The sequence below is a fragment of the Mobula birostris genome, chromosome 32 (assembly GCF_030028105.1).
Source record: "Mobula birostris isolate sMobBir1 chromosome 32, sMobBir1.hap1, whole genome shotgun sequence".
NCBI classification, from domain to species: Eukaryota; Metazoa; Chordata; class Chondrichthyes; order Myliobatiformes; family Myliobatidae; genus Mobula; species Mobula birostris.
Genome location: NC_092401.1, coordinates 1481593 through 1503704, shown reverse-complemented (window position 1 = coordinate 1503704; position 22112 = coordinate 1481593). Strand labels below are relative to the sequence as shown.

General features: G+C 42.5%; 1 protein-coding gene across 1 annotated transcript in view; it reads right to left on the bottom strand.

Annotated features, from left to right (window-relative positions):
* LOC140191163 (uncharacterized) overlaps positions 1 to 22112 on the bottom strand; it is a 392816-nt gene that overhangs the window by 152095 nt on the left and 218609 nt on the right. The window contains exons 21-25 of the mRNA XM_072248300.1: positions 20099 to 20143; positions 15359 to 15412; positions 11771 to 11815; positions 5694 to 5747; positions 999 to 1043 (exon numbers count right to left, since the gene is read on the bottom strand). Of these exons, the coding sequence (XP_072104401.1) occupies positions 999 to 1043; positions 5694 to 5747; positions 11771 to 11815; positions 15359 to 15412; positions 20099 to 20143 (243 nt within the window). The remainder of the gene's footprint in view (positions 1 to 998; positions 1044 to 5693; positions 5748 to 11770; positions 11816 to 15358; positions 15413 to 20098; positions 20144 to 22112) is intronic.

The window sequence follows — 22112 nt, the reverse complement described above, 5'->3', positions numbered from 1 at the left end:
CAGCTCCAGATTATTCCCTTGCGGTTTACTCCCAAAGCCTTCCCCACAAGAGGGTATAGCCGCAAAGCAGCAGACAAGCCCCATCTGCCCGAAACAACTGGTTTTAAGGCACCAGTAACCTGCATTTGCCCCTTCTCCTGTCCGTAGAAATGGTTCCGGCTGACTTAGTAGCTAAGCCACATGTGAAAGCCAGAAACTAGAGTTGGTTGTCAGAGGCTATTTGAGGCACACGCCATTGTGAGTATTGAATAGGTAGCGGGAGCTTGTCCCCACTACCACCCCTGGCTATAACATCCTTAAAGATATTTATTGGGTTCAAGAGGTACCTAATAAAGTGGCCATGCATGTAGTGTAATGGCTTTGGGCAATCAAGAGGTGAGACACTTGCTGTGGGTACCCAGTATCAGACTTTTGGGGTACATTTGGAAGCTGCACGCTGTAACATGGAACCTACTACTCTAACCTGACTTAGAAGTTGGGGTCCGATGAGCTAATAGGATTGAGATTCAGAGACAGAGCGTGTGTTCCATACACCTGGGTTGCGCAGTTTCAGTAAGACCATAATACCATGGTGGAAGCTCGATCACCAACTCGATCCCAAGTTCCAACTTTTTAATGAGCTTTTTAATTGCAGCAGCATTTACATGCACGATTGGAGCTGGAACTACCGTGGCTGCTGGCACCAGGTTTGCCCTCCAATGTGTCCTTGTTAAAAGATTTAAAGTACACTCATTCCAATTCCAATTGTTATTTTTCATCACTACTTCTTTTTGTTCGCCAAGAGGCACGGATATCTCGCCAATGAAGCCCAATTAATGAAAGCCAGAGGAAAGAATAGTTCCCCAAGTTAGAGTCCAGGTAACTATAACCCAATATGTCTTAACCAAAGAAGGGCAAGCAGTGGATTCTAGCAATGACATGTCTTTGATCCTCTGACAAACCCATTCACTAACTAATCTATTGCTACCATTACACTAACCAGTCAGTAAAATACTTACCATATTTCCCTTTTCACCTGTTGGGCCTTCTCGACCAGGGTGACCCTGTGAAACAAATTACAGTCATTGTCTCAATCTCACTAGTGACTGCAGAGCAAACAATACATGGCTGGTTCTGTAGAGCTACAGAGCTTCACAAGAGAAGGGCACAAAGAATAGAAGCAGGCATACGGCATTTAAGCTCTGCTGTTTTAAGTTGTGCCTAATCCTTTAACCTCCGCATACTTTCCAGCATGAGCCAGAGATCTCTTGGGACAATATTTAAAAGTCTTTCCATCTGTGTACCAAATAAAGTCATTGACTGAGTTTCATAAGTCCTCTTCATTATAAGTTTCAAAGATTCACTGACCTCTGAATGAAGAAATTTCTTTTCATCTGTGACCTGAGTGTTAAACTTTGAAGGGAGAGATTATGTATCAGGTCAGAAACCCCTTGTGCGAGTTCTCAGGAATGGTCTCTGATCAGAAACGCTAATGGTTTCCCTTTCCACAGTTGCTGCCTGCCCTGCTGAATGATTCCACCGTTTTCCCTTTTGATTTCACATTCCCAGCACCTGTGCCATTTTTGGTTTTCCCTGATGATTTTACGATTATATGAATCCTGGTTCTAAGCACCGTAGCCAAAGGAAAAGTCGGCTTCATGTCTACTCTGTCAATCTGCAAGCTTTAAGAGTATCATCAGGAAATGCTGTCTCAAAGCTCCAGTGACTAGACCTCTGGTGCTCTCTGTGTGGAGTCTGCCTGGACTTGCGGTGGGGGCTGGGTGGACTGCAATGGAACTGATAGCAACCAGCATGGACAGAAATGCTGAATGGCCTCGTTTTGTCCAACAGAGAAAATCCAGCATAAATACATAAATACAGCCCCTATGGCAGCTTGCTACATAACTCACCTGCCTCTGGCCAAAAATTGCCCCTAATTTTGGACTCTGAGCGAAGGACTGTTATCAATGCCTCTCATAATTTTAAAAACTTCTATATGACAACACACACAAAATGCTGGAGGAACTCAGCAGGTCAGCATCTATGGAGCTGAAAAAACAGTCAACATTTCCGGCTGAGACCCTTCTTCAGGACTGAGAAGGGAGGAGGAAGATGCCAGAATAAAAAAGTGTGGGGGGGGGAGAGAGGAGATGGAGGATAACTAGAAGGTGGTGCCAGGTGGGTGGGAAAACTAATGGGCTGGAGAAGAAGAAATGTGATAGGAGAGGAGAGTGACCATAGGAGAAAGAGAAGGAGGAGGGGGCCCAGGGGGAGGTGATAGGCAAGTGAGAAGAGGTAAGAGGCCAGAGCGCGAAGTAAAAGTGTGGGGGGGGGGGGGGGGTGGAATTATTTTTACTGGAAGGAGAAATTGATAGTCATACCATCACATTGCAAACTACCCAGACAGAATACAAGGTATTGCTGCTCCTCCACCCTGAGGGTGACCTCATCTTGGCACAAGAAGACACCGTGGACCAGCATGTCAGAATGGGAATAAGAATTAAAATATTTGGCTACTGGGAAGTTCTACTTTTGGTGGACACAGCAGAGGTGCTTAACAAAGCGGTCCCCCAATTTATGGCGAGTCTCCCAACTGTAGAGGAGGCTGCATTGAGAGCATTGGACACAATAGACAAACCCAGCAGATTCTACATGGTCACCATCTTTCCCCTAATGACTTAGCACGGCCAACCTCTCCTTATAACTCGGGTCCTCTTGCCTTGGCAACATCCCCATAAGACTCTGCACTCGGACCAGTCGATAGGAATGAAGGACATCAGAAACATCGAATGGTGGAAAGGGCTCAGTGACCATGGGAAAGTTCCGAGGTTATCAGAGGTAGCATGGTGGCTTAGCGGTTAGCGCATTGCTTTACTGCGCCAGCAACCACCAATCGGCGTTCAAGTCCTACTGCTCTCTGTAAGGAGTTTGTACGCACTCCTCATGACCTCACGGGTTTCCTCTGGGTTAGTAAGCTGTGGGCATGCTATGTTGCCCAGAACAATCCTAGGTGATTTGATTTGATGAAAACAATGCATTTCACTGTATTTTCACTGTATCAATGTACATGTGACAAATAAAGTGAATAAAGCTAAAGATAATCTTGAAATTAAACTACTCTCCTTCACCTTAATCTGACCTAACAGAAGTTTCCAAGATGACTTGATCATCTGTGTTTCGATGACTAACTGGTGCCCACATCCTTCTCTCCTATTGTGTTTGGGTTGCTTCCAGTGCTCCAGAGAGTGGAGAATAGAAGGGGAAACAGGTTTTGAGTGACTTCTCCGTTTGTCTATTTATATAAAATCACAATTCAGGTTCAAGAAAACCGCCGATCTTTCCAGAGTTTAGGTAAGGTAACAACTATTTATGCTTCTTATTAGATGAAAAAGAAGCTGCAAAAACAATCTGATCATCATCTTTTAAATTCTTTACGCTTGAAGAACTTGCAGCAAGTGTCTGATCTTCTCTGAAACCTTCAGATTTATTTTCTTTCTGCAGCTGCTGTTGAGGCACCTCATCTACAGTCATATCTACATCTTGAAAATGCGACTGCTCACAGCTGTCAATCTCCAAAGATTTAAACAGGTAGTTGAACAATTTCTAGCTCTTCTGCTCCATCATCTGAATCTGTGGTGCTCTCTTTGTTCCTGTCATATTTTAGCTCCAGTCATAATATCTCTTGTTGACAATCTCAATGTGTACTTGACACGTGGACATTTCTTCTTTGCCTCTTCTCTCCAGTGTTTCCTTACTGGTTTGTCCTATAGTTGAAAGGCCTGCACTCACTAATCCAGAGAGCTTAGTGATTTAGATTGGACAACTGCGAATCCACTAGGCTTGAAAAACTATGTCCTAAAACATTTAAAGTCATAGCACAAAGCAGGCCCTTTGGCCTATCAATTCCATGCTGAAATATTATTCTGCCTAGTCCCATCGTCCCACACCTGGACCATAGCTCTCAATTCCCTTCCTAACCACGTATTTAACCAAATTTCTCTTAAATGTTGAAATTGAACTCACAGTTTCCACTTCCACTGGCAGTTCATTCCGCACTTGAACCACCCTCTGAGTAAGGAAATTTCCCCTCATGATCCCCTTAAGTATCTCATCTTTCCCCCTTAATATCTGACCTCCATCACCCAACCTCAGAGGAAAAAGCCTGTTTGCATCTACCCTATCTACACCCCTCATAATTTTGTATACCTCTATCAAATCTTCCTTCACACATCCCCTCTTGAATATCACTAACTCTTGGTTTAATCCAGGTCTTACAATACACATTGGTGAGTCAGCCAATAAATGTGCGTAGCAACATACAGAAAGCTGGATGATCTCAGCGGATCGGGCAGCATCTAGGGAAGGAAATGGACACTCAACCTTTCTGGTTGACACCTCCATTCAGTCCAGATGAAGGGTCTCCAAAACACCGGCTGCCTGATCTGCTGAGATCCTCCTGCTCTTTGTGTGCCACTTCTGAGACCCTTCAGTCTCGGTAAATGTCCATATTTGGGGGAAAAGTGGAATTTTGAAATAATGAGTTTTAACATGGATTTAGGTACATTAATGTCCTTTGATCTCTAATCTAGTTAGACTGGAGCAGCCAGAAATTCTAAAAGTGAATATCTTTCTAGCAGCGACCAACTTCAGAAAAGTCTTAAACCTGTGTGGAAATGCATAGGCACCTATTTTCTACTGTCAGTACTTCAGCTCATTTATCTTCTAATTTCAGAAATTTTGCCACTTGAGTATAAAGAATGACCTTTCATTTACAAAATCCAAGGGGAAAATTACCAAGACCAACAAGAAATGGAAGTACATAAGCTAAGTCATTTTGTAACTTTCTTGAGATACTGTAATGCACTAGGGATATGGGAGATGGAAAAGAACACAATCTGTCAATCCCGTCCACCTCCTTTAATCTCTCGTCTAGCAACCTCCAACCCATTCTCTACGTCAGAGGTTCCCAACCTGGAGTCCACAGACCCCTTGCTTAATGGTATTAGTCTATGGCATAGAAAAGGTTGGAAATTCCTGGGCTAGGTTAAGAAGTTTCTCCTGAGTTCATTATGGGATTGCTTTTTGTACTTATGTACCTTCTTACAAGTGGAAACATTTTGTGTCTTCTCTAGAAAAGCTTCCCCAAACCATAAAAGACTACTTTCCCTCAGCCTTCTCTTTACGAAGAGCAGAAGAGAAGCCAAATTTGTTCAGTCTTACAACTGTGAGTTTACCCTAATAAATCCTTCGTGTATCTCCTCCTTAGGATGTGGAGAGCAGAACTGCGTGGTCCATGCACTCTGTTTGTCTACCTGATGACTTTCTCTGTAGCTGTAACACTATAGTCTGCACTTTCGCTTCCTTTTGTGAAACTGTGATGTGCTTATGTATGAAATGATATGTCTGGGGAACACACACACACAAAAGCTTTTCTCTGCATTTCAGTACTTGTAACAATAATAGACCAATTCCCACAGAGCACTGAAGATCAAAGGACCGTATTCAATATTGCTTGTTCCGTTCTCAGAATTAAGAAGAATATTCATAGCATGTTGAATACAAATGAGAAAATACCAGCTATTGAAAGCTGCTATAATAGTGATAGTAAATTTAATAATATGTTTAACCATTCTCTGTAGCATCAATACTTTTGCACTGCAAGCTCGACAGATGTAAGATTAGTATGGTAGTACAGTTAAATCCAGATAGCTTACCGGTGGACCATCTGCTCCAATAAGTCCCAGCAGTCCTTGCTTGCCTGGAGGTCCCTAGAAGATTTGAACAAAACCAACACATGATTCAAATGGTCAATTCACTAGGTTCAAAGTTCAAAGTAAATTTATTATGAAAGCATATGTCACCATATACTACTCTGAGATTCATTTTGTTGCGAGCATTCCCACTAGAACAAAGAAATACAACAGAATCAATGAAAAACTACATACAAAGGCTGACAAACAACCAATGTTCAAAAGAAGACAAACTGTGCGAATACAAAAATACCCTCAAATAATAATAAATAAATAAATTATACTGAGAACATGAGTTACAGAGTCCTTGAAAATGCATCCACAAGTCCTGGAATGAGTACAGTGCTGACAGAAGTCATCCGCAATGGTTCAAGAGCTTGATGGTTGAAGGGTAATCTTCTGCTGAGGAAGACCTTCTGGACCCTTGTTGTGCTATAAGATGGTAACCCCTGACCTGGCTGTGTCCTTGTATGGAATGGACCTGTGGATGTGCAGAGACTGTCGATTCACCACGTGTTGAATCAGGTTGTAACAGGCTGAGTTTGATCATAATACTGAAGCATCAATGCATCCACTGTAAACAAACCCCAAGCCATTTCTATCCACTCAGCTGCATTTGAACTTATTCCAATACAGGTTTCTACAAGACCCAGGGCAATTAAGAAAATATGCATTATCGAATGAACATTCCATCATGTCTGTTCAAACCTTGAGTTACTGCAATGGGTATCATGAACTCTGGCCCACAAACCTGGAATGTCACATATCAAATGCTCAGCTGTGTCAGCACTTCACAGTCTCTGAGCTCAAGACACCGTGGGTTTAATTCTTAGCCCAGTCACCAGTTTAAAAATCCAGGCTGGCGTTCCAGTGCAACATTGAGAGAACACTGTTTTGCCAGAGGTGTTCTCCTTTGAAAGGGGCACTGAATTGACACTCTGCATACTCTTTTGGATACCTGTAAATGCACCTGCAAGAGCCGAAACACCAGTGAAGTTCTAGTGAGAGTCTCATTTCTAGTGGTGCATTTTTTTGGCAAGATGTTAAACTGAGTCAGCTGAATCAGGAACACAATAAAGAGCTGCAGAGAAGTTTTCCCAGGTGATCTAACCAATGATTATACCTCATTCAACGGTTAATTAAAACAGGATATTACCTATAATCTATAAATAAATAAATATAAATTATATATATAATTTACTATTCTTCATAATTAAAAGTTATTTTTGTTGCATGTTGTGCTGACACATCACAGCAAATTCCTAATACATCTACTGTAAATGCATATAGAACATAGAACAATACAGAATAAGAGCAGGCCTTTGAACACACAATGTTGTGCCAAACCAATTAAATTAGTAATCAAACAGCCAACAAATCCTTCTGTCTACACAATGTCTATAACCTTCCATTTCTGTCACATTCATGTGCCTATCTAAAAATCTCTTCTTGTTACGTTATATGTCGATGACTTGGATGACGGAATTGATGGCTTTGTTGCAAAGTTTGCGGACAACACAAATATAGGTGGAGGGGCAGGTAGTTTTGAGGAAGTAGAGATGCTACAGGAGGACCTAGAGAGATTCAGAGAATGGGCAAAAAAGAGGCAGATGGAATATAGCGTTGCGAGGTGTATGGTCATGCGTTTTGGTAGAAGAAATAGAAGCACAGTCTGATTTCTAAATGAAGAGAAAATTCAAAAATCTGAAGCGCAAAGGGACTAGGGAGACCTTGTGCAAGATTCCCAAAAGGTTAATTTGCAGGTGGTGAGGAAGGCAAATGCAATGTTAGCCTTCATTTCAAGAAGATTAGAATATAAAAGTAAGGATATTATGTTGAGGCTTTATAAAGCACTGTTGAGTCCTCACTTGGAGGATTGTGAGGAGTTTTGGGCCCCGTATCTTAGAAAAGATGTGCTGGAAAGGGTTCAAAGGAGGTTCAGGAAAATGATTCCAGAATTGAACTGCTTGTCATATGAAAAGTGTTCAAAGGCTCTGGGCTTGTATTCACTGGAATTCAGAAGAATGAGATGTGACCTAATTGAAATGTATTGAATGTTTAAAGGCCTTGATAGAGTGGATATGGAGAGGATGTTTCCTGTCATGGGAGAGTCTAGGACCAGAGGACACAGCCTCAGAATAGAGGGATGTCCTTTTAGAATGGAGATGAGCAGGAATTTCTTTAGCCAGAGACTGTTGAATCTGTGGAATTTGTTGCCACAAGTGGCTGTAGAAGTCAAGTCTTGACATATATACTTAAAGCAGAGGTTGATAGATTCTTGATTGGTCAGACCATCAAGGGTTATGGGGGAAGGCAGGTGATTGGGGCTGAGAGGAAAAAAAAGGATCAGCCATGATGAAATGATGGGGCAGACTCGATGGGCTCAATGGCCTAATTCTGCTCCTATATCTGATGGTCTTATGATCTAAAGTATCTGCCTCTGTCACCACCCCAGGAATCAAACTCTTTCTATGTAAAAAAAAAACTTGCTCCTCACATCTCTCTTGAACTTACCCCCTCTCAGCTTCAACCTAGATTAATGTGAGGTGGCTCATTTTGGTAGGTCAAATATGATGGTAGAATATACCACCTACACCTACTACACTCTACAGATAGGGCTATGGGTTGCAAGAAGTGGTTTATGCAACCAGCACTTCCCATACCACATGTTTTACAGCTTGGTTCAATTGGGAAACAATATTACTTCTGGGTCATAAAGTTCTCCTGAGTAGTGTTGACAGCTGAGAGCCAGCAACAAGGGAGAACAATATCGGTGGAGGTGCCATCTTTTAGGATGATAAAGCAAGACCTCCTCTACACTACATGAGATTCTGCAGATGCTGAACCTGAAGAAGGGTTGTGACCTGAAACATTGACTGTTTATTGCTTTACGTAAATGCTATCTGACCTGCTGAGTTTCTCCAACAGTTTATATGTTACTCCCTTTAAATCTCCTGCTTCCTTGGGGAAGCAACTAACATAATCAAAAGCCCCTCTCACCGCTCTTTCAGCCAGCAGAAGATACAAAAGCTTGAGAATAACCACGCTCAAGATTCTATCCTGCTGTTATAATACTCTTGAATAGACCTTTTATACTGTAAAAGATGCACTCTTGATCTCCCAGTCTACACTGAATGGCCTTCCGTGCAAACTTGGCACCAGCGAACAACATGACCAAGGGTGACATCCTTCAGACAGCTCACAAAATTATTTATTTTACTTCATTTATTTCTTCTTCTTTCAAATACAACTGAGCTACCTGTGATTTACATCTTGATGGTGTATTTTTGGACAGATTGAGTGATTTGGTGCTTTGTCATCTCCGAGGGAGTTTCGTGAGGTTTTGAGTGAAGTGTCTGGTCGGGAGACCATCGTTTGCTGATCAAAGCATCGAGGAAGATCGAGATCAACTAGGATGAGAGCAGAAGGCGAGTAGGTGTTCCGCGCCGTATGCTTGTGAGTGACTGGTCTCTCTCTTGTTCTCTGCTCCTGGACAAAGTTGCCTGCATTCGATCTCCCTCTTGCTCATTGCTGCCGGAGAATGGTGGTGGACTCTTGGGTCCTGGGCAAGGTTTAATCAATGCAGTTTGTGACTGGACTCTGTAGTTCATGTTATGCTATTTCTGGTTTCTAAGTGCTCCTTCTTTAGTTGATATTTTGTGTAACTTTGATCAGGGCAGACTGCCTCTGCGGCCTGCTTTAAATGAACGACACAGCACTAAATTGAACCAAACTGAGCTGAAACTGAACATTCCTGGACTGTTTCATGAACTTGCAGTTTGATGTTTTATATTCTGTGTTTTTTGATCTATTTTTGTTGTTTGCACAATTTGTTCTTTTTTTTTTGCACGTTGCGGTTTTGATGCTTTTCTTTGAGCGGGTTCCATAGCTTGCTTCGTTTTGTGGCTGTCTGTGGGGAAGACGAATCGTAGGTTGTATACTGCATATATCCTTTGATAATGAATGTACTTTGAATCTTCGTTTGCCTAACTGCATTGCACTTTTTTGTTACTGTGGCACTAAGTTCTGAATAATGTTTTTCGTACCGGATTCCCCCTCTGTATAACTTGAGTACAATGTACAGTATGGAATGATCCTTCGGAGTGGCAAGTAAATATATAAATGGTATCTCGGTAATTATAAAGAAATCATCATCTGCTGTGGGATCCTGTACACAGAACAGAGAGTTCTCCTCATGTTCCAGACAGCACCTCCCCTGAATCAATACGCCCACATACCAGATTAGTTGGCTGTGTATTCATTTGATGGGATCCCACGTGTACAAATTGGGTATCTTGTTTGATGGATCACATAATGGAATATACTGATTCTCTGTTTGTAAAGATGTTTATCATATTTTTTTTAAAGAGGCAGCACAGTAACAGGCTCTTCCAGCCCGTGCTACCCAATTATATCCACATGACCAATCAACTGACTGACTCGTATGTCTTTATTGTTAAGATGGGAGGAAACAAGAGCACCCAGAGGAAACCCATGTCATCATGACAAGAATGCCCAAACTTCTTCCAGGCAGCAGCAGTGGGAATTGAAACTGGGTCCTGGTTCTGTAATGGCATTACGCTAACCCGCTATACTGCTCTGCTGCCACATGTTTTTGGGACAGAGGCAACACCAGCAGGACAATAATTGCTCATCCATGGCTGCCTAATAGGAAGATTATGGTGAAATTCTCTTTCGCAAGTTCACCACAGTGGTTATGGGCTCTGTAGCCAGTTCAAAGGCAGCACTCCTGTAGTCTGGAGACACACGAGTTTAGTCTGGGCAACAATGACTAATTTCTTCATCAATAGTGAACAAAATGGAGTTTTTACAACAAGGTACAACTTTTACTGAAGCTAGTTTGCTCTTAATATCCAAAATATTTAACAAACTAAATGTAATTTCCACATTTGTAATAGTGGTGTTTGATCAGGCCTTTTAATTATTAACAGAATTGAACACTAAGCTGTCTCTATAAAACTTCCTTCAACGCACGTTTGTTTCTTCTTCATGCACAGTCAGATAAGACGGATATAAATCTGTGTATTCTTCGAGCTTCAGTCAATGTTGAAATATTGAAGCGGATGCCTCAATATCCAGAGTGAAGAATAAATCAGAGAAACAACACCTCATATTCTGCCTTCAACATCAACTTCTCTAACTACTGGTAATCACCTGTCTCTGTCTCCCCCCACCACACAATCTTGTTTTCCAATCTTCCTTTATCCATCTGGTCCCTTCACCCCTTCTCTTCCCCCTCTCCCACCCTTATGACTTGCCCATCACCCATAACTTCCTCCCACTGTTCCCTCCCTTGATTCCATGGTCCACAGTCCTCTCTTATTGGATCTCTTCTTCTTCAGCCCTTTGCATCTTCCACCTATCACATCATTCCCATTTCCACCATTTCCCATCCACCCACCTTCACCTCTTGCCTGAATTCACCTATCATCTGCCCATTTGTACTCCTTCCCCTCACTGGCACACTTCTATTCTGGTTCTGCCCCCTTCCTTCCAGTAATTTCTTCCCCCTCCTTCTCTCTTTTTCCATTCACCATTCTGATTACCCTCTCACTTCTTCATTTCCCTTCACCTCCAATCAGCTTCCTCTGCTTCAACTCTTTCTTATCTTTCATGGTCCACTCTTCTGACCTATTACATTCCATTTTCTTCAGCTCTTTACCTCCTTCACCTATCCCCTTCCAACTTCTCATTTCATCTCTCTCCTCCACATATCCACCTTCCGCCTCACCTGGTCTCACCTATCACCTGAAATGTTGAAGTCCTTCCATTCCCCCACCTTCTGATTCTAGCTTCTACATCCTGCCTTTCCAGTACTGACCCGAAACATTGGCTGTTCATATCCCTCCACACATGTTGCCTGACCTGCTGAGTTTCTTTAGCATTTCTCTGTGAATTGTGCAAAATGGAGTTTCTGGAGTCTCACTGAAGCAAAGGTCTCTTCCCTCACACCCAGTCCCACCAGAATTATTATCACCACAAAGCCAAAATGCATCCATGGGAAAAATCTGAGAACTTACTTTGTTTCCGGGAAGTCCAATGGGGCCTTGGGGTCCAGGAAAGCCCTGCAGAAGAGAGAGAGAGAGATAAAGAGCTGCCTCAGTGAAGAGTTATGGTAACAAGATCAGCTGCCCGCTGGAGTAATGAATCACTGGTCTATTTCAGGGTCTCCAATGTAAATATGAAATAATCCAGGCTTCCATTTCTGTGTACAACCCCTATTCGAGCTTTGTGGTTTCCAGATTATAACATGTGATCTTTTTCCCCTAAACACGTATTGGTGGATAACTCCAAGGTCCAAGAACGTAGATGCAGGAGTTGGTTAGAGTAGCCTCTTGTGCTGATCTGCTGTCTCATTCACTTGTTGACCAATCCCCATGTCCCTCAACTCCCTTCATGCCCAAAAAAACAACTTTCTCAACAGGGAATATGTTCAAATGATCATCTACTGCTCTGCACATTACAATCGACAATAGACAATAGGTGCAGGAGTAGGCCATTCAGCCCTTCGAGCCAGCACCACCATTCGCTGTGATCATGGCTGATCATCCACAATCAGCACCCTTTTCCTGCCTTCACCCCATATCCCTTCAGTCCGCTATCTTTAAGAGCTCTATCTAACTCTTCTTTGAAAGAATCCAGAGAATTAGCCTCCACTGCCTTCTGAGGCAGAGCATTCCACAGAACCACAACCTTCTGTGTGAAAAAGTTATTCCTCAACTCTATTCTAAATGGCCTACCCCTTATTCTTAAACTGTGGCCTCTGGTTCTGGACTCCCCCAACATCTGGAACATGTTTCCTGCCTCTAGCGTGTCCAATCCTTTAATAATCTTATATGTTTCAATCAGATCCCCTCTCATCCTTCTAAATTCCAAAGTATACAAGGCCAGTCGCTCCAATCTTTCAACATATGGCAGTCCTGCCATCCTGGGAATTAACCTCGTGAACCTACGCTGCACTCCCTCAATAGCTAGAGTGTCCTTCCTCAAATTTGGAGACCAAAACTGTACACAGTATTCCAGGTGTGGTCTCACCAGGGCCCTGTACAACTGCAGAAGGACGTCTTTGCTCCTATACTCAACTCCCCTTGTTATGAAGGCCAACATGCCATTAGCTTTCTTCACTGCCTGCTGTACCTGCACGCTTACTTTCAGTGACTGATGTACGAGAACACCTAGATCTCGTTGTACTTCCCCTTTTCCTAACTTGACACCATTCAGAAAGTAATCTGCCTTCCCGTTCTTGCCACCAAAGTGGATAACCTCACATTTATCCACATTCAACTGCATCTGCCCACTCACCCAACCTGTCCAAGTCACCCTGCATTCTCATAACATCCTCCTCACATTACTAAGGACATACAGAACAAAGATGGGTCATTTGACCTAACCAGACCAAATGCCATTAATGTTCCACTTCCTCATCATCTACCCCTCTCCTTCTACACACCTAATAGCAAATCCATCTAATCCTTTCTCTGTCATGTGTTAGACCAGCCCAGTGGTTCCCAAAGTGGGTGATATTGTCCTCTTGGGGACAGTGGGAGTTTCTAAGGGGGCAATAAGGATGAAGGTGGCAGTGGGGGGGGGGGAGGACAATTGGTAGCAAGGGGTGGAGATGAAAATTACAGTTTAAGTTAAGAAATGAATTACTTATTGTAAGTATTTAGCCCTCAGTGCCTCACAAATGGTTACAATGACCACTTTATTACCTCAATTCGTGCTAACCCACTGTTTCTTAGACTTTGTTTGAAGCAGTTGTTGAAAAGCAATGTGACACTTCTGTATTTGGCATACCATGAGAAAGCTCAACAGAAGAAATCATTTTATTTCCAGTGCACTATTGGCATCACTACTGTTGTAGTGTTAGCTGGTACAGTTCCCATACTCTAAACATGTAGTCACACATTTCCTGTGAACGAGGGTACAGCGTTCAATAGGATAAAGTTTAGAACCTGCCATTTTGATTAGTCATGATTGCATTTCTCTAGTCCACGACCCAACTGAGATATTGCTGCCCGATTTTATGCACTATCAGGCAGAGAGTCAGGTTTATCCTGAGCAATGATGACATCATAACTTTCCCCATTATTGATCACAGTGCTTGAGTTTGGACTTAAACAAGAGGCGATTGTCCATGGTCATTAATCTATAATGAAAATGGCAGAAGCAGACCAAATGAAAGGGAAGTGTAGACAGTATAGTGTACTCTTTTGTACATTTCAGCCAGTGTTCCTACACTTTCTAAATTGTTTGATGTACTTGTACTTCAACCCTATTACACTTGGTGAACGAGTGCGCCAAGATCCCACTGTGCAGCAGAACGTTTATTAATTAAAAACTCCTAATGTTGAACTGAATTATCAAATCGAGTCTTTATTGGAACACAGGTTTTAAAACTGCAATAACAATGGAGCAAATGGTCTTTTGAGAAGCAAGCTATTCTTTTCGCGGCTTTTGAGCGACATTATAGTGCACTGAGAAACGTATTACTCAGTAATGAGCAATCTCCAAACATTAAGACAATTTAAGATTTAATGAGATTGCGCAGAGGTTGATAAATTAGGCGAGTGGAGTGGATTGGCAGCGGAAACAGTGGGAATCCAGCTGCCTCAGCACATTCAGTGCTACACGGTTCAGTGCTGGCAGAGAGACTGCACAGACATTACTGCTGCATATTGTATTCCCTGGGGCTGGCCAGGATAGCAGTCATATCTACTATTGGCCCTGGGGATTCCAAATGATATCCATTATTACATTTCAGCTGCTAACAGTGATAAAATGGATTTAATACTTACTTGCTTTGTATTGATAAAATGCACAGTGTCCTTGGATACTTTTGCAGGATTTGCAGTTTGCTTGCAGATGCAGGTTACACTATAATCCTGAAACCTGGTCCCAATGAAGTCCTTCCTACATTTCAGAACTCATCATTATTGCTAATCTGCAGATTTAACACAGCTACCTCAGGACACATTTCAGTGCCAAAGTCTGTTGGTTGGTATGAAACCTCAAGACACTAAAAACTTAACAAAAATGTTGTACGATAAATGAACACAGGAGATTCTGCAAATGCTGGAAATGCAGAGTAACAGGCACAAAGCACTGGGGGAACTCATCAGGTCAGGCAGCATCTATGGAGAGGAATAAACAGTCGACATTTCAGGTGAGACCCTTCAACAGGACTGGAAAGGACAGGGAAAATGAGCCTCTCCATAGAGGCTGCCTGCCCTGCTGAGTTCCTCCAGCATTTGGCATGTGAATGAAAAGTTCTTCCTTTGTCCCACTCCATGTCTGATTAATCATACCAAGGTTACAGGTTTTTGCCCCACTGCATATCTGATTAAATGTGCCAAGATTGCAGATTTTTGCCTCACTCCATACCTGATTACACACATCAAGGTTACAGCTGAGAACAGTGAATCACAGGATTCAGAGTTCGTTGTAGATATTAGAAGGCAAGATATTCTGACCAAGGTAAGCCTAGTAATTTCTAAGGTAGGGACATGTTCGGCACAACTCTGTGGGCCGAAGGCCCAGTATTGTGCTGTAGGTTTCTATGTCAACTGCTCTGGATTCATTTCAATGTAACCTCTGCACTTTCTCACCTGAGGTCCTGGGTCACCTTGTTGCCCTATTGGTCCGGGATCACCTTGAGAGCCCTAGGGAAAGAATAAAGACAGGGAATGATGCGGTTTCTTTTGAGACATCAGCTTTAGATAAAGATTTAAACATTAGCTTTGTTTGTCACATATACACCGAAACCTACAGTGAAATGCTTTATGTTTGCACCAAATTAACTCAGTGAGGATTGTGCCGGGCAGTCGCCACCTTCCTGCGCCAACATAGCATGTCCTCAACCCCTCACAGCTTTGGAATGTGCGACGCAGCCAGAACACCCCGAGGAAACACGTGCAGTCACGGGGAGAACGTACAAACTCCTACGGACCGTGCCTTTCAAATTTGGAAAACTAATGGTATATTACGGTTTTCTGACTTATTTTCAGATGGCACCCTTATATCTTTTGAACAGTTATCTAACAAATACAATTTACCAAGAACACATTTTTTAAAATATTTGCAAGTTAGAAATTTCCTAAATACCATACTCTCTTTCTTTCCGGCGTTACCCCCTACAAATATTTTAGATGCTATCATCAACCTCAACCCATGTCAGAAAGGTGTAACGGCTACTATTTATAATACTATCATGAAATTTAGGAAAGCTCCATTCGACAAGATTAGGACTGACTGGGAAAAGGAATTGGGCCTTACTATCCCGGCTGAGGACTGGGCCTATAGTTTACATCTTGTTAATACTTCCTCTATCTGTTCTAAACACTCCTTAATTCAATTTAAAGTTGTCCATAGAGCACACATGTCTAAAGATAAATTAGCTCATTTTTACTCTCATATTAACCCTCTTTGTGATAGATGTCATGGGGAGATAGCTTCCTTGACCCACATGTTTTGGTCTTGTCCTACTCTGGAAACTTTTTGGAAAGATATTTTTAATATTATCTCAAAAGTTTTGAATAGTCATATTTCTCCCCATCCTATTACTGCTATCTTTGGATTAACTAAAACTTCTAGTAATTTACTCCCCTCAGCACGTAGAATGATTGCATTTCTTACTTTAATGGCGAAAAGATGTATTCTACAACATTGGAAGGAGATTAATGCCCCGACTACGTTTTTTTTGGTTCTCTCAAACAATACTGTGTCTAAATTTGGAAAAAATCAGAAGTAATCTTTATGATACTTCAGTTAAATTTGAACAGACCTGGAGATCTTTTATTCAATATTTTCATTTAATGTAACTATTTTTTTTTCTCTCTCTGACCATACGTACATACCCTTCATGGATTTTATCTGTTATTAGTGGAGGTCGGGTTTGAGGAGGCGATTGTTTAATTTGTTCAAGTCTACTATTTACCTAGTTAGCCCATTGCTTTGCTTTGTTAGGTTAGTTGCACAGTAGGTTATTTTTTCTGGGTTTTTTTTTCTCCTTCTATTGGGATATATGGAGGATTAGTATACAATTATATTACCTTGTTAATCTATAATTAACTTAAGTTGTTTGCATTTTTTTGTATTAATATTACTTCTATATTTATATCCTAACAATGTATTGGTTGCGATATGTTTTACTCTTTGTGTACTAATTCAATAAAAAGATTTAAAAAGGAAAAAAAAAAGAAAGAGAACAAACAAACTCCTTACAGACAGCTAGGAATTGGCTCTTCCGTGCTATGCACAGTCATTTGGGTTTCTGTTTCTGAGTTGTTTGGCTGCTGGAAAGTTCCACCCCTGGTGTGTTGCTTTATGAAAACACAGGGTGAGAGCCATGCGAGGGAGGAAGTAGCTTGCAGGGTTACAGAGGAAAGTGGTTGGGGAATGGGGGGGCTCCTGATATTACTCTGCAACGGGCCAACATGTATACAATGGGCCGAATATATCACAATAAGTAGGCAGAGTGACCAAACAAAGTCTTACAGCTGCTGAACGCCCAGCCGGAAATTCCTAGGTAGAAGTATCACCAATAATTTATCCTGGTGCCGCCAGGTGAACGGTGCACCCGAGAAAGCTCACAGACACTTCTACTTCCTCGCAAGGCACAGATATGATGGGACAAAAGGCCTGCTTCTTGGTCTTGAGAAATATGCTGCCTTATTCTTTAGCCATCTATTTTTACCACTCTTTGTGAGAGTTTTAGGTGCATGAGCTGGCTGCTCTTTGTTCCTATTGTACTGTGAATGAAACTCACCTCTGCAATTGGCAGTAAAGCACAGCCACTGACAAGGTCTGAGACATTTTACAAAGACAGTCCATACCAGAATTCATTGATAATATGAAATACAGTGACTTATTTATGTTTGATTAGGGAATCTATCAACATATATTTAACTTAAATCATTTAGGAGTAACTTTAACTGATTTGAACTTGCCTATAAAAGTACTGTTGTTCATGAAAGTGTGTAGGTACAAGTACTGGCTTGGGAAAATTTATTGCGTCCACTTTCAAAGTTAACACAGAGTGCATTTTATGGAGAATGGGGGCACAGTGAAACTATTTGCAAATCAAAAAGCAAAGCTGCAGATGCTGGAAATCTGAAACAAAGCAGAAAGTGCTAGAAGCACAGTAGGTTAGTCAGCATCTGTGGAGAGAGAAACAGCAATAATGCTTTAGGTCACAGACTAAGGCATTTTCAGCCTGAAACACTAACTCCTTTTCTCTTTTCATAGCTGCCGAACCTATTTTATTTTATTCAGAAATACAGCACGGAACCGGCCTTTCCGGCCCAACAAGCAACCCACCTGTTTAACACTAGACTATCGGAGGACAGTTTGCAGTGACCAGTTAACCTACTAACCAGTACATCTTTGGAATGTGTGAGGAAACCGGAGCACCCGGAGGAAACCCATACGGTCACAGCGAGAATATACAAACTCCTTATGGACGGTTGGAAGATTATGCATGCAGTTGTTCAGGATGAAGTGAGGCTCACTTGGAGTACTTTGCTGAGTTTTAATCACCCAGCTATTGAAAAATGTCATTAAACTAGAAAGAGTACAGAGAAAAATTACAAGGATGTCGTTAGGACTTGAGGCACAAGTTGTACAGAGAGATGGGACAGGTGTGGAATTTATTCCTTGGAGCACAGGAGACTGAGAGGTGATCTTATAGAAGTGTATACAATCACGAAGGACGTAGCCAAGGTTTGGGGAATTAAAAACCAGAGAGCAAAAGTTTAAGGAGAAAAGGGAAAGATGTAACACTTTTTTTCCTATGCAAACGGTGGTATCTATGTAAAAGGAGCTGGCAGAGGAAGTGATTGAGGGAGGTAGAATAACAACTATTAAAAGACAGTTGGACAGGTGAGGTTTAGAAGGTTACAGGCCAAACACTGGCAAATGGAACTAGGTTGGATGGGGCATCTTCACCGACATGGTCCAATCAAGTCAAAAGGCCTGAGCTGACATGCTGCATGATTCTATAACTACTTGTGACCCACTCTCCTCAGTGGAACAAACGACAAGGAGCTGGTGAACAACTCTTTTCAAAATGTGTCTCCCTACATATTTCCACATTGTGTGAACAGCTCACTGCAATGCGAACCAGTGAAACTGGGCGACACTTGACACCTGAATTTGTTGTCATTTTCATGCTTTTCGATGCCATGGAATCCCAGGAAAAATATGGACTTATGAGTAACACTCCAACATTAGAGAATGTTAGATCGAATGTTGGTCCTGCCAAACGTTGAAAGGACGAGACAGGGTGGATGTGGAGAGGTTGTGGAGGGTATCCAGAACTAGAGGGCATAGCCTCAAAATTGAGGGGCAATCCTTTAGAACAGAGGTAAGGAGGACCTTAAAAGAACCCAGACCTCAAAAAAACCCAGAGGGAAATGCAGTAGCTAAAACACTCAGCGGCCACCTCATTCAGTACAGGAGTGGAACTGGGAACGCAGCAGGCCAGGCAGCATCCATTGGAAGAGGTACAGTGGACGTTCTGCTGCTCTAGCACAACCACTTCATGGTTCCACGTGTTGTTCATTCAGAGATGCTCTTCTGTGCCCCATCTTTTTAACGTGTGGTTATTTCATTTACTGTCACCTTCCTGTCAGCTTGAACCAGTCTGGCCATTTTCCAGTGACCTCTCCATAAACAAGAATCTTTTCACCCACAGAACTGCCGCTCACTGAATGTTTTTTGTTTCTCACACCATTATCTGTAAACTCTAGAGACTGTTGTCCCAGGAGATCAGCAGTTTCTGAGATATTCAAACCACCCCGTCTGGCACCAAAAATCATTCCACGGTCTAAGTCACTTAGATCACATTTCTTCCCCATTTTGATATTTGATGTGAACGAATGAACGTCTTACCACGTCTCCATGCTTTTATGCTCTGAGTTACTTCCACGTGATTGGATGGTTAGATATTTATATTAATGAGCAGGTGTACAGGTGTATCTAATAAAGTGGCCACTGAGTGTACTTGGTGGACAAGGCTTCGGATTAGAATGAGATGAAAGAGATTGATATGAGGTTCTAATATCTCCATAAGTTGCTCTGTGCCTGATATTTCTGCAGAATCTTTCAGGATGTTCTGTTTGCAGAGAGTGCTATATGATTGCAAGATGTCATTGAGTTTGACCAGCATGTGCCCATACTTTCTCTGTATCCACCCCACCAAAATCTTTCCTACTGTAGCACCTTTGACTCTACACTTAGAAAGAATAAAAGGCTACTTGTCTTTCTTTTTAATTGCCCTGAGCTTCCTTGTCTGGAGCACATGAGCAAAATTAACATGATCATGGGATCAAATTCAAAATAAAACTTGCCTGGTTTCCCTTTGGACCTCGAGCGCCATCAGTGCCAGTAATTCCCTGAAATTAAAGAGAAATAAATTAATTCAGGTCTCAATTTTCTGAAGACTTTGCATCTACACTGATGAGTTGAATTATTTTTGACTGTCATGGAATTATAAAGTCTTACCCGAAGGGAACAAGCCCTAGAGGAGGCACGATAGCATAGTGGTTAAGCATAACATTATTTCAGTGCCAGTGACTAGATTTGATTCTCACCGCTGTCTGTTGGGGTTTGTACATTCTCCCCATGAACCTGTGATTTCCTTCTGGGTGCTCGGCTTTGCTCCCGCACTCCAAAGATAGTATGAGCTAGTAGGTTAATTGGTTACAGGGTGTAACTGGGTCGTGCGGGCTCGTTAAGCCAGAAGGCCCTGTTAGTGTGCTGTACCTCTAAAATACAAATACAAGAAATAAATCTCACAAAATCCTGTGAGTTTTTTGTTTGTAGGCACATTCACTCTTTATAGGTATCACTTAATGTCCACACCTGACTGACATGAAAAGGAAGAGCTGGAGTCTTATTCTAAAAATCACAGCTAATCCAGCACCTGGAGGAAATCTGCAGATGCTGAAAATTCAAGCAACACACGCAAAATGCTGCTGAACGCAGCAGGCCAGGCAGCATCTCTTGGAAGAGGTACAGTGGACGTTTTGGGCCGAGACCCTTCATCAGGACTAACACTGAGTTAGTCCTAACGAAGGGTCTCAACCCGAAACGTCGACTGTACCTCTTCCTAGAGATGCTGCCTGGCCTGCTGCGTTCACCAGCATTTTGTGTGTGTTATCCAGCACACACTTTTGATCTCCAAATCCTTGCTATTTCAAAAACATAGTCTTCAATACATCCACTGGTTGACTGTCTGTTGTGGAGAATTTCTGGGTATAGAAAAGTTTCATGTGAACCAATTTCTGCACATCCCCTAGTCCATCCCTTATCCTGAAACTCTGATCCCTGCTTTGAACTCAACCGCGTGAGAAAACAGCGCGTCTACATCTACCCTGTCAAAGGCACGGTAGCAGAGTGGTCAGCACAGCGCTTTACAGTACTGGTAATCTGGATTCAGTTCCTGCCGCTGTCTGCAAGGAGTCTGTACGTTCTCCCCGTGACCACACGGGTTTCCTCTGGGTGCTCCGGTTTCCTCCCACCGTCCAAAGATGTACCTGTTGGTAGTTAATTGATCATTGTAAATTGTCCTGTGACTAGATTGTGATTAAATCAGGTTGCCGGGTGGCAAGGCTCAAAGAAAAAGAAGGGCCTACTCCACATTGTACCCCAATCAATAAATTCCTCGGAACCTGGTCACCTGTTCCAGATGGTGGTTGGCGGCTCTCCAGTGACCTAAGGACGTTGTGTGTGAGCAACGGCTGCTCTGTACAATCAAGGAGCAGCCACACATTGACAGGTTGCCCTCCAGCTCTTACAGGGAGGTATCAGGCAGGAGCAAATTACTCCCCTTACAGCGGCAGAGGCACAGCACATGGAAACAAGTCTCCTCTCTCCAGCCTTCCCACAACCACATGTGCACACCTCTTACCAGGAAGCTGAGACCATGAGAGAGAGCTGACTCTTCAGGGGAAGGGCAAAGGCACCAGGGACTAGATCCTGTGATTGGGGGACACCATTCACCGGTTTATCACCTTGCCTGGATACAGAGGAATAACGAAGTGGCAACTTGATTGGTTAATTGGGCACTGTAAATTGCCCCCAGTGCGTAGAGAAGAGCAGAATCTGGGAGAAGCATTATAAGAACAGAGTGGGACTGGCAGAGATCAGTGTGGATGGGTGCTCAATGGTCAGCCTGGTCCCAATGGGCTGAAGGGCCTCTTTCTATATGATGTGACCTTATGAAAACCTCACACCAATTCAGTCTAGATGGAGAGCACAGGCATGAAAAAGTAGTCAACAGTTAAGGCTTCAACAACCTTGGGATATGAGAGGAGACTGGAAAACCCAACAGAGACCCACCAGTCAAGCGTACAAACTCCA